General features: G+C 38.7%; 1 protein-coding gene across 2 annotated transcripts in view; it reads right to left on the bottom strand.

Annotated features, from left to right (window-relative positions):
• Nucleotides 1–12567, bottom strand: part of dnm3a (dynamin 3a) — a 68351-nt gene that overhangs the window by 41748 nt on the left and 14036 nt on the right. For both annotated transcript variants that reach the window (XM_036581562.1, XM_036581563.1), the window contains exons 4-14: nucleotides 12044–12193; nucleotides 11349–11552; nucleotides 10283–10381; nucleotides 5885–6045; nucleotides 5174–5316; nucleotides 2336–2471; nucleotides 2160–2227; nucleotides 1906–2044; nucleotides 957–1043; nucleotides 733–803; nucleotides 469–520 (exon numbers count right to left, since the gene is read on the bottom strand). In XM_036581562.1, the coding sequence (XP_036437455.1) occupies nucleotides 469–520; nucleotides 733–803; nucleotides 957–1043; nucleotides 1906–2044; nucleotides 2160–2227; nucleotides 2336–2471; nucleotides 5174–5316; nucleotides 5885–6045; nucleotides 10283–10381; nucleotides 11349–11552; nucleotides 12044–12193 (1310 nt within the window). The remainder of the gene's footprint in view (nucleotides 1–468; nucleotides 521–732; nucleotides 804–956; nucleotides 1044–1905; nucleotides 2045–2159; nucleotides 2228–2335; nucleotides 2472–5173; nucleotides 5317–5884; nucleotides 6046–10282; nucleotides 10382–11348; nucleotides 11553–12043; nucleotides 12194–12567) is intronic.

Below are 12567 nucleotides of genomic sequence, written 5' to 3'. Positions count from 1 at the left end.
TTCAGTGTAACAGAAACCTGAACAGTGATTTCAGTCAAAAACTGACATCTGGAACAGTTATCCAAGTACTTGTGCACACCCTTAAATTATAGCAACCTTCAGTTACCTTCACATCAAGCTTTTTGTGACTTTTCTGAACATTAAGTTTTTCAATTGTTATGTTTTCCTATGCTAAACAGAAGGGTAGGGACATATTAATATGTAACGTACAGGAAGATGCAGGTGGTGGGAGGGACAGAGAAACAACAAACAGCCATATTAATGTATTGCATTGCAAATGAAGGAAAAAACACATGCATGCAACCAGTATGAGAAGCAGCACTTTCAAAATAAAACATTAGACATTAAAGGTTAATAAAAGCAAATCTGACAATACTGTGACAAAACACAGAAAGCAAGAGAAAAAAGAGCTTCAAGTACTATATCACAAGCTCTTCTTTATGTGTATGTATTATGCCGTCCACTCACCTGGTTTCCTGCTGAAGCCTTTTTACTCGTCTGATTATTTCTCTGTTGTGCGCTGTAAAAGAAAAGGCAGAATGGTGAGATTGAAAAAGAAAAGAACAGAACAAGGAGGACTGTTCCATCACATACTTTGACGAGAGCTCACTTTGTATTTGTGCCTATTTCCCATGAAGTTAATTTTGTACCAAACGTTTCATATAAAATAATAAATCCACAAGCAAAATATACACAAAATTAACTTGATAATTTCCTGCCAGGGAAACTCACTTGGCGAATCCAATGAAGTCTTCATGGTTCGTGTTGATGTAGGAAAGCTGAATCTCGATTGAAAGCAAAACCTAACAGGAGATATTATAACCATACAACAACAGGATATATTTATATTAAAAAATAATACATTTCTAGGTTGTACAATATAACTTTGTGCTTAACTTCAAGTATACTTATTTGCACTGTTACAGGGCATAATCATTTGTGTGTAGTTGCCTGACCTGGTCTTTGGCTTGTCTCTCTCGTTCCCGAATGTATGTGGTCACAATTCTCTCTGTCTCCTCCCGTAGCATAGGAAAGGTCCGTAACTGAATACCGAATAGAAAAAAACACAGCCAAACTAAACAAGAACACGCTTTGTGTTATTCTTTTAATTTATTTACTTATTTAAATTCATTTATAAATAACAATTTCCCCTATCCCAACTGTAGTCGATCATCCAAGATGTCAAGGTGTTTGAATTATGCTTCAGATTGCATCATGTAAGGTGCATGTCTGATTGGTCATGTGCTTGCATCAAACCACTTAGTATCACTAAAGGGGAAATCCACCCGTTTTTCAAAATTACTGCATAATTTGTTCATGGAGATCATCCAGAGTGGTTTGATGTGAAATGGTTCATTGTAGAGAAACTTACCGACTGATTTCTTTACAGTGGTGATGATAGGAACCAGGGGTCACAATGTCTACAACACAAATATAGCAAATATAGCCATTTTATTCACTATCCAAAATGACCAGTGAACGTACGCATGTCTTGTGAGTTTTTATACGTGTGAAATCTGAAAAAATACGATTTTTTAGGGAATATACATTATCTGGCATCAGGCAGCAAATTCTTAACTATTTTATGCAATAACTTTTTGTGAGGGAGCATTTGAAGGCATTAAACTCAATGGACATCTGGTTCCTATCAGTACCACTGTGAACAATTCTGACTCGGTATGTTTCTCTAGAATAGAGTATTTCTCATCAACTCACTCAGAATGACGGGTTATATGTTAACCATTACATTATGGAGAGCTTTTGAAAAATAGGTGGAATCCCCCCTTAGATAATCACAAAAAGACTTGCTTATGTGCTTCCTGACAATTTACTGTTACCCTTTATACTGGACAAATACAGGATAAGAGTACATTTTTGTACATTTGTTTAACAAGTGCAACCTACCTTATTGGTACACTGCCGCACTGTGGCTATAAGCTCGTGGACGACCATGTCCACACATTTAAGACACGGCCCTTTGAGCTTCACTATCTGCTTCTTCACGATGGCCTCAAATGCTAGATCAGGAGTGAACAGGCCTGTCCTAGAGCAGCAGAAAAAACAGTCCATCACACAGCACATGGAACTAAGAGCTGAGAGCAGAGTCGATACATTGTGCATCAAACAGGCCATTAGGAAAAGTAGTTTGGAACCCAGACCTGATGCCATGAATGTTCTTGATGGCATAGCTAATCTCGCGACGCAGTTCTTTCTCATCAAACTCCATCTGATGAGCAAACAATGAATAATGCCCATGAACAAGGCAGTAATGTGAGCTCAGATAATTGCAAGAACCAGTATAATCAGTGAAGCAGATAGGCACTGATCAGTGCACCTTGACTAGTTCAAAAGGGAAGCGCTCATGAAAGATGCGGTTGATTTTGGCTCCTCCTGAGAGCTCCACTGTGTCCACCTGGTCACCAGAGCCCTCAATCCTCTTCTCAAAGTCCAGTCCAAAGTGCTGGATCAGCCTGGATAACAGAGAAAGAGGGAGAAATAAAGTCTGTCTGTGTTAGTCTTGTGTGCACTGCCAGTGGGAAAAGTCTTTCTTCCCAGACATGTGTTTTCAATAAGGAAGCTGAATCAGTAGCAGTGTTTGTGAGAGTGAATGAGCATGTGTACGTATGTTCATCTTGACTCACCACACTAAAGGGTCTATATTTTCTTGCATTTTTTTCTGATTGGATGCCCTGTATTGTGCTTTTTTCAAAAAGCATGCTCGGCTGAAACACTCCTTCGACACAAATCGGCAGGACTACTCTCCTATAAGCTGAATAGGTTTGTATGTGTAAATGTGTGTACAACCCCATTTCCAAAAAAGTTGGAACGCTGGGCAAAGTGCAAATAAAAATAGAATGCATCATCATTGCAAATCATTTAAACCCTACTTCTAACTGAAAAGTGTACAAAGAAGTTTCAAAAACGTTGGAACAAAAGCAACAAAAGACTTGTAAAGCTTTGTAATGCTAAAAAAACAACTTGTTTAACATCTCACAACTAATTAGGTTAATTGGCATCAGGTCGGTAACATGATTGGGTATAAAAGGAGCATCCCAAAGAGGCTTTCAGAAGTAAAGATGGGGAGGGGTTCACCACTCCGTGAAAGACTGCACAGACAAATAGTGCAACAATTTAGTAATAACATTTCTCAACGTAAAAATAGCAAAGAACTTGGGGATTTCATCATGTATGGTACATAATATCTTTAAAAGATTCAGAGAATCTGGAGAAATGTATGCAAGGGACAAGGCCAAAAACCAATATTGGATTACTGTGATCTTCAGGCCCTCAGGCAGTGCTGCATTAAAAACAGACATGATTCTGTAGTGTCAGTTGTCACTGGAAAGGGTTCAGAAACACTTCTGAAAACACAGTTTGTCGCTGTGTCCACAAATGCAAGTTAAAACTCTACCATGCAAAGAAGAAACCATATATAAACAGGATGCAGAAATGCCACCACCTTCTAATATTAATATACAGAATGGCAATTTCTAAAAACCAGTGACCAAATTTCACTTATCAAATAGCTTATTAATAGAAATTAATATAAATACATAATTATTCATTCATCACTCTAAAACACTTTAACCATAAATAAGCCCATTAAAACACAGTAGTTCAAAAAAACCAAGCTTAATTTTTTTCTGAAATAAAATGTCACCTATGATATTGAAAGTACATTTTAACACGAAAAACTGCACAAAAAACTTTAATTCAAAATACAAGTTACTTAATTATTTTTACTTCTTTTTACTTCTTCTTTTTTTTCGTTTTTCAATTATTCCCTTTTTTTCTGGGCAGTGTCCTCGTGCAGTTTTATAAAACGCTGCTTATATCTGAAATGAGAAATCACTCACATCTTCTGAATGATTCAGGGTCTAAGTGTCACACAGTGTGTATTGAGCCTTGTCTGTAGAAAATATCCTGTATGCCAATTTTTTTGTTTTTCTGGTTTTGTTTTCAAATTGATCCCACGTGTTTCTTGTTCTCCCTCTTTACTCTCTCTGTCTCTCTCTCTCTCTCTCTCTCTCAAAGTTGCCCAAAGACATTCTTACTACGAATTTCTCACAATTAGAAACTCTGATTGGCTGCAGCAATCTAACTAAAGTTAATCTGCGCACCTGTTATCCGGCTCTGCGCATGTATGTGCCCACTTTGACTTCTAAATCTCCATATCATTTACATCAACTGGCTGTAGCTCTCAAACCAAAGCCAATCAAATGCAGAATGTTGACTACACACGACATGTCACGAATAAAGACGGTGGAATGCATCTGTAAGCAAACCAACTGAACAGGCATCGTACCAAGCGCACAGGAAGTGTATGTATGTTTTCTGTAAATTTACACTGTAGGTTTACGTAGGAAGTAGACAATCCTCAACAACAAATTTAGGCTTTTATTTTAGCTCTTTTTCTCTAGTTTCAAGGATAAAAAAACACAGCTCTCTAAAGGGTTCTAAAGGGTTAACCCCCCCTTAAAATCCCACACTTGTTACATACTACGGCTTTTTATTCAGTAACTACAGTGACTGCTGACGGGCACCCTGACTATTTAAAGGGTTAAATTGTGCATAAACAATTATATTTTGGTGTCTAGTTCATTATGTTTCAGTGAATAACAATTATTAATATGACAAGTAATTCCAAACTTTTCAGAGTTAGTTTATGTAAACGACCTCTGTTCTACTGGCTCTCCTGCATTATGCCTCCATAAAGGAGTCTGGGCTGAATCTGGCTCAAAACTCAAAACTGGTTATTTTTACTGCTTAGTTTGCAAGTATGGACTGTTTGGACTGGTGACAGAACGGTATGTTTTAAAACGTTAACAATTTTCTAACCAAATCCTTATATTTCAAAAAATTAAGTTCATGTTTCCATGATACGGGCCCTTTGAAACTTCAGCTTTGGTCTTGCATGAGGGATGATTGTAAAAATATGTGAGTATGGTTCTGAATCACTGAATTATAACATTGGCGTTGTATAAGAGGTTGCTGAAGTTCATGTGTGAGAATAGGAATGTATGCATCGTCTGCCTCACAGCATTAAAACAGCGATGTGTCATCAGGGGCTGAGTGTGTGTTTGTGCATCTGTGTATTCTGACTCATTGCATTAAATATTTAAAGGTTTCAAATGAAGCATGATTATGGTTTGTGTGTCATATTATTACTCACTGCATGAGAGCTTTGGTCTTGCGTGAGGGGTCATCAGGGTTCATGTGCCTGTACTCCTCTGCCTCTTTATCCAGTGAGAGAAGCTGAGTCTGTAGCTGGCTGCGGAACGCTGGTAACGTTTCCCGGATGTGATTGGTCAGTTGCTATGGATACGGGAGAGAAGTCAGAAAGTTCACTGCTAGGACACTGCTGTTTCAGTAGTACTTATGCTGCTTTCAAGTGCAAGTGGGTGGTGTTTTTTTCCGAGGAAGAACTTGTTCACCCAACATTCATTCATGTGGTTTATGCGAGAGATAAACAAAAAACTGAGGTTCTGAACTGGGTGTTGTAGTTTATTAGCCAGGTGGCATCTATTGTTTTGGCCTATTTTACTGATGTTTAAACTCATACGAAGCCGAAAAAACTGGGTTAACAGCACATGGATAAAATGTATTTTACCATTGTCATTGTTTATTCACTTGACTGTCCACTTTTGTAATCCACCATGATGAAAATAGCATTCGCATCACAACTTGGACAATTTGTGCTGCATTTCAATTTACCCGACTTCATAATCTGACCAAGACTATTTGAAAGCAGTAGTAGTCAATTTCAACCTTTTGTAAAGACTCCTGAATGAACCTTCTAACAATCATGCATAACATTTATAATAATCATTCTTCACATCTCTATCCTCCTCTATCTCTCTCTCTCTGCCTTCTCCCCTCTCACCTGATTGAGCACCCTCTGCAGGTAAGGTGTTCCCATGTGGTCAGCCATGTGCCTATAAGCAAAGTGGGAGAGAAAAAACTGCCGCTCAGCAGCGAGAGCTGCACTGATGTCCTTCTTCCCCTCAATGTCCTTCTGACTGCGATTGACCACTCCAATGTAACCTAAACCAACCACAGAGACCCACAGAGAAATATTAGTTTAAATTTCATTTAGCTTTTTTCATTTTACTTTTACTTTTTATTAGGGGTGTGGGAAAAACTCGATTCTTAGATGCATCGCGATGCGGACATGAACGATTCTGAATCGATTCACAAATGTGAAAAATCGATTTTCTAAATATTTCATTTATAACGTAATGTTGACGGAACGCAAAATGCGGAATTTGGAAGTGGGTAAGTGCAGCGCCCGGACAGTCTGTGGCGGCACATAACAAAAACACAGCTGGATGAGTGAGAAATCCGACCGGCTCCCTCTGCATTAAAGCCAGGTTATGTCAGGAGTCACAACACACATGTTAATAAGAGCCATTTGTCCTTTCAACAAAGTCAAACCACCTTGGAAGCCGCAACATTTAATGTCCAGTATGTGTTAATGTCGTAGTATGGGCTAAAAATATGAACGAGAGCGCAGATTTACTTCGCTCTGCTTTAAGCTTCAGCTATAGCCGCTTTCCTTCCATCTCCGCCAGAACACCTTTCTTCAAAACTAGAAGAGTTTCTTGTAAAATGTTTCAGCATCCAGCTGTTTTACGAGGCTGAAGTCGCTTCTCATTCGCTTCTCGTTCTAATTTTCCCGTTTCACCTTAAATTCTGCCTTAGGCGCCGAACGTAACTGCTGCACCATTTAAGGTGGAACGGGAAAATACGAAAGAGAAGCGAGTTCATCTTCGCAACTTTTTTTTTAACTCTCGTTGCAGATTTAACCAACCGCGCTGCTTATAAATGCGGATAAGTCCTCCAAATGTTCGTCTTAATCTCTGTTTTTTCGTTCGCTACTGGCGAAGCCAGACCTCGGGGCTATGTGACCTGCTGTCTGTTCTCGGTCGTTGAGAACCAGGGCTTTCGCGCTATGCTGCACACTTTGGAGCCGAGATTCAGCGTCCAGTTTCGAAAATACCCCCCCCCCCTACGCCCCCCACCACAAACTCTGTACAACGAGACCAAAACCAAAGTTATAAGATCACTAAAGAAAACAGGAAGGATGGCTGTAACGTGCTGTCTGGACACCCATTACCACTGGATCTTATTTCAGGGCAACAGCGCATTTTATCGCAGATGAGTGGCAGCAGCGTCTCTGAATGAGAGCCTTCTAGTTCACTTGCCCCATCACTTCCATTTGATTTATTAATAAAAGATATTTTAGATATTTAAAGCAAAGTATTTGTAATGGTCTATAATGCATTTACATTATGGATCATTACAAATAGTTTGCTTTAAAACTACCAAGTCCTCAGACAGTAGGAAGATAGAGATCCTGTATAGAGAAAAAAGATGCATCGAGATGCATCGATAATCGTTTTATAATCGCATCGCAGCCCTCTGAATCGTAATCGAATCGAATCGTGAGGTGCCAAAAGATTCCCACCCCTACTTTTTATCCTGTTTTTCCTGTTTAGTGTATTAACTGCTGTTGGAAAAAATAGTTTTTATTAAGTCTCAGTTTTAGTATTATGGCGAATATTTTGTTTGCTTCTGAAGAGGTTCTAATGACACAGTAGTATGCTCAGCTAGGTTGCTCAAAGGCAATGCCAAAGACATCACCATCTTCTGGCTATTTAAGGTTTGCCATATAGGAAATCTACCTCTAGACCATACTTCATAAGAAAACTAATATGTCTTCATAATACTACTTTTGATTTTTATTTTGGTTGCAGTAGACATTAGTTAAAGTTAAGCCCATAAGTATTCGAACACCAACAAAGTTTTTTGTTATTTTAGCTGTCTACCACAGCATATGGAAGTTGAAATGAAATATTTAATATGTTCTCAAAGTGCAGACTTTCTGCTTTATTTTTAGGGTATTTACATTCAAATCCTAATAATGTAGGAATTACAACCAATGTCATACATAGTGCCCCCCACCCTCATGACCTCTTGCACGGTTTACCTTCAGTTTTACCGTAGTAAATGAAACGCATGGTCCATTGGATTGAAGTCAGGTGACAGACCTGGCCACTGCAGAACCTTCTACTTCTGTGCCTTAAAATGTCTTAGGCTGTATTCGCAGTACAATGCGAGTCATTGTCCATCTGTACTGTGAAATGTCATCTAATGAGTTTTGAAGCATTTGGCTGAATCTGAGTAAATAATATAATCCTATACGCTTCAGAATTGTGTCAGCAGCCAGCAGGCACATCATCAATAATCAGTTGCTATCTGTGTATGCCCACACCATAACACTACCTCCACCATGCATGACAGATGAGCAGTTCCTTCCCTTTTCCACACTTTTCTCATCATTCTGGTACAAGTTGATCTTTGTCTTATCTATCCATAAGATGATGTCCCAGAACTGTATTGAACAACTATTTATCAGATGTTTTGGGCAAAATAATCTTGTATTTCTGCTTTTGAAACCTACCAACGGTTACATTCTGTGGTAATCCCTCTGTATTTACTCTAGTAAGGTCTTCTCTCTTATGACTGTTGACTTTTACACAAGTCTGCTGAGCTCCTGAAGGGTATACTTGATCTGGCCAACTATTGTGAAGGGTATTTCTTCACCAGGGAAAGAATTCTTCTATCATGCACCACAGTTGTTTACCATGGTCTTCCGGGCCTTTTGTTGTTTCTGAGCTCACCAGTGTGTTCTTGCTTTTTTAAGAATGAACTAAATAGTGAATGTGGACACACATCATGTTTTTTGCTATCCCTCTGATAGGTTTATTTTGATTTTTTTAGCCTAATGATGGCTTACATCACTGACAGTGACAGCTCTTTGGAAACTGAGCGTTGACAGCAACAGATTCCAAATGTAAATGTCACACTTACAATAAAGTCTAGACCTTTCATCTGCTTACCTTTAGAGAAAATAATAAGGGAACTGTACACGCCTGGCCATGGAACAGCTGAGTGGTCAATTGTTCAATTATGTTTGAGCCCCTAAAAATGGGAGGCTACGTATGAACATGGTTGTAATTCCCACAAATTAAAGCTGAAATCTAAAATAACAATAACTTTGTCAACATCCAAATATCTATGGATATGACTGCATTTACATAGTTATTAAGTGTTTTTGAAACATGAAACTGCTGTCCTTATTGTTATTACAGTTGGCAAGTACATTTTTTGGCTAGTTTTTGCTTTAGTAATAGGTTTCATGATGATAATAACCCTTTCACACACAAATATGGACAGAAAACATAGACCTGTATTTGTACACTGCAAAAAGCAATGCTCTGAAATAAACTACAATAATTGCATGGAAATGAAAGAAAACAATTAACCAAGACATGTCTGGTGGCCAAAGTTTGCTTCTTTAGTTTTGTACTGGAGGTACGAGGCTGATGTAGCTAACAAGTAATGCAAGTTTATATCCACAAGTTTAGCACTGAACAAACTGCATGCTTTTAAACCTGAATCAAATTGTGTTGAGTTTTAAAGTAATTCTGAGTAAGCTTGCTTATGTGGTTTGTAGTACTGTATGACATACTGTTATTTATAAAATGGATGAAAGTTATGCTTTAAATGGCTGCCACTGCTATTTTTAGCTATGCCACATAATGCTGTCAATTTTTATAGATAGCAGTTTCTATAGTCACACAGCATCCAACTACCAGTTTAGGAGTTAAGACAAAAGTATGAGCGTATGAGTAAAACAGAAAGGGGAATTTTACACTAATCTGCATGAAAAATTACTATTAGATATATCTGATCCCTGTGCTGTCAGTGAACTACACGCATGTGTGAATGTATGAATGTATCTGTATCTACGAGGATGTGTGTTAGTGTGTGTCTAATGCATTAAAGTGCCAGCAGGAAGCATGAAGGCCCTGCACCTGGCCTTGCTTTAGCTGCTGTTGAGAGCATGGTCTGCAGCTAGTACTGCTTGGCAGCAGTTCAGGTCCTATAGGCCAGTTCTGGCTGTAACCCAAAACTCTGGGGCAGCGGGACTACAGGATTGAGCCCAGGCTTGGCAACAGTATCATTTCAATAGCATGACCTCATTCAGACACTTACAGTCAAAGGGCCTCAAAGTTTTCACACAGCACAGCATTTTAATATGATGATATAAGAGCAGAGTATTTGCTGAGTAGAACTGTGCCTTTCTCTTAAAACTATACACTGGTTTTGTGTAATGTAGTGAAATTCAACCATCACATGCTGTCACAAGTCCTTGTTAGTATATAGCATAGGTGGACAGTTTGTGGCAGAAATAGACTGACTAAATACAGCATACCTCTGCGTAAGGGCAGTAACCTGTTCTCCAGCACGTCCTTGGCATCTGTGCCCTCATCCATCAGGTCCAGCTTAGTGATGACACCAATGGTGCGCTGACCTGAGACACAGGAAGAGAACATCATTAATCCTTTTAACACCATGTTTACTATTCAGCAACTAATCTCAAGACTCTCAAGACTCCATATTCATTATTCAGTAACTCCTGTGATTTATTACGTAACTACTACAAAACTAATATGTAAGCTATGTATTTATGAGAGAGACAAACTCAATGTGTCATCACATGCAGTCTCTTAAGGGGTCAAAGGAGAATTTGCCTATTTTTTTTTTATTTTTTTGCATAAATCAATGGTTGAAATATCAGTAAAGTCACTCAGACTGATTTGAGGTGAAATGGTTCATTGTAGAGAACAATATTTCTTTACAGTGGTGGTGACAGGAACAAGGGGTCATGACATCTACCACATAATTATAGCTACTTTATGTGAAATCCAAAACAACACGTGAAGAAGCATGTCTTTTGAGTTTTCATATTTATTGGTAACAATGGTAGAATAGTGGTAAATATAAAAAAAGTTACTATTTTGCTTCACAACACCCTTCATGTACTCACCACCAAAAAGAGATTAAAAAAAATGTTTTAGGCCAAAACTTTATCTTAAAACAATGTCTCAGGAGCCAGGCAATGTACATCATAACCATTTCATGTGATACTTTCCTGTGAGGTAGCGTCCAGTTCCTATCAGCACTGTTGTGAATAATTCTAACCTGGTAAGTTTCTCTACAATGGCACATTTCACATCAAACCATTCTGAATGACTGTTTACATCTTAACCTTTTAATTATGCATAAAGTTTGAAAATTCGGTGGTATTTTCTTTTAAAGCAAAGAGAGGAAAAGGGAAAATACAAAAAGAGAAATGTAAGAAGGGCAGACAAGAAAAGGCCTGGAGAAACACAGTGGATGGGAAGAAACTAGATCTGTCCCAGTATCTTCTTTTAAGTGGCACAAACATAGCCCAGAGCACTATAATCCACTCCACAGTCCCCCCCATACCCCCTCACCCTGTGGGTCAACGTCTTTGGCCAGTTTGAGGGCGTCGGAGTTGGCCAGGTCCATGTTGGCTGGTGTGACGGCCAGGATGAGGCAGTTCTCACGGCAGATGAACTGCATGATCATGTCTCTGATCTGGTACTCAATGTCTGGAGGCTGATCCCCCACTGGAACTTTAGTGATGCCCGGCAGGTCTATCAGAGTCAGATTCAGCACTGAGAGGCAGAAAGAACAAGAGCAAAAAGAGAAAGTTAACCCTAGTAAAGGTTCTGGGGTTCTTTTCTGACAAGCATAATACAGCAACTTTCTTTACAACCTTCTAAACAAAAAAAAACTATCTTGTCTAGCTATCTTGTTTAGCTAGAGTGTTAAAATCATTCGCAACTTCAATCAAAATATATGAATTTCCTTTTTTGAAACTATGACAATGTCAATGAACTTAAAAGCCAGTAAAATTAGCAGCGAAATTAGCTGTTTGGCTAAGCACTGCTGCACATATTATCAAAAATATAGATCTAGGGATTTTTCTGATAACCAAACTGTGACCCTCTAAAACTACCTCACAATTTGTCCTAATCAATTTGTGATTGGCAAGGTAATTGTGAAGTGGCTTAAATGATATTAAAGTACGTTAAAATTTGAAAAAACTGTGCAGCCTAGAGAACGTAATTTTGAGAAATGACAGCGGACAAAATGATGATCATACCATTTGGTGAATAAACACGTAGATTGATGGGAATGGAGGAGATGCCCTTATTGGCTCCTGTAACTCTGTCTGTCTCTGTTTCAATCTCCCGACGCACCTCATCGAAGTTTGTAAACTTCTTCCCTTTACAGTGCAGGAACTCTGCATGCTCTACAGAAAGAAAGAGATGTGTGTGATAGGAAGAGGTAAGAAAGTAAAAAATGGAGGGAGGATGAGAAAGACAGAGGAGGCACAAAATAAATGGAGTGCATAAAACTTTAGAGATAAACAGTTTATAAAAATCATGTTTATTCAAGATTTAGCAGATCTGTCTGCAGAAGTACCGCAGATCCAAGCAGATGGATAATGCCCTGGGAGACACTGCCCCCCAGTGGTCGATGAACATGTTATGAGTGTGTACGTTATGTCCTGTGTGTAGCACTGAGGGCCCTACATCACGCACATTTTTGTCCTTTCCCTCATCTAACACTGATACAACTCATTACTTAATTAGCAAGCTCCTCATGAGTGTCCAGTGTGGCAGA

The sequence above is a fragment of the Colossoma macropomum genome, unplaced genomic scaffold, assembly GCF_904425465.1.
Source record: "Colossoma macropomum unplaced genomic scaffold, Colossoma_macropomum, whole genome shotgun sequence".
Classification (NCBI taxonomy): domain Eukaryota; kingdom Metazoa; phylum Chordata; class Actinopteri; order Characiformes; family Serrasalmidae; genus Colossoma; species Colossoma macropomum.
The sequence above is the reverse complement of the archived record's forward strand: the minus strand, read 5'-3'. Positions and strand labels throughout refer to the sequence as shown.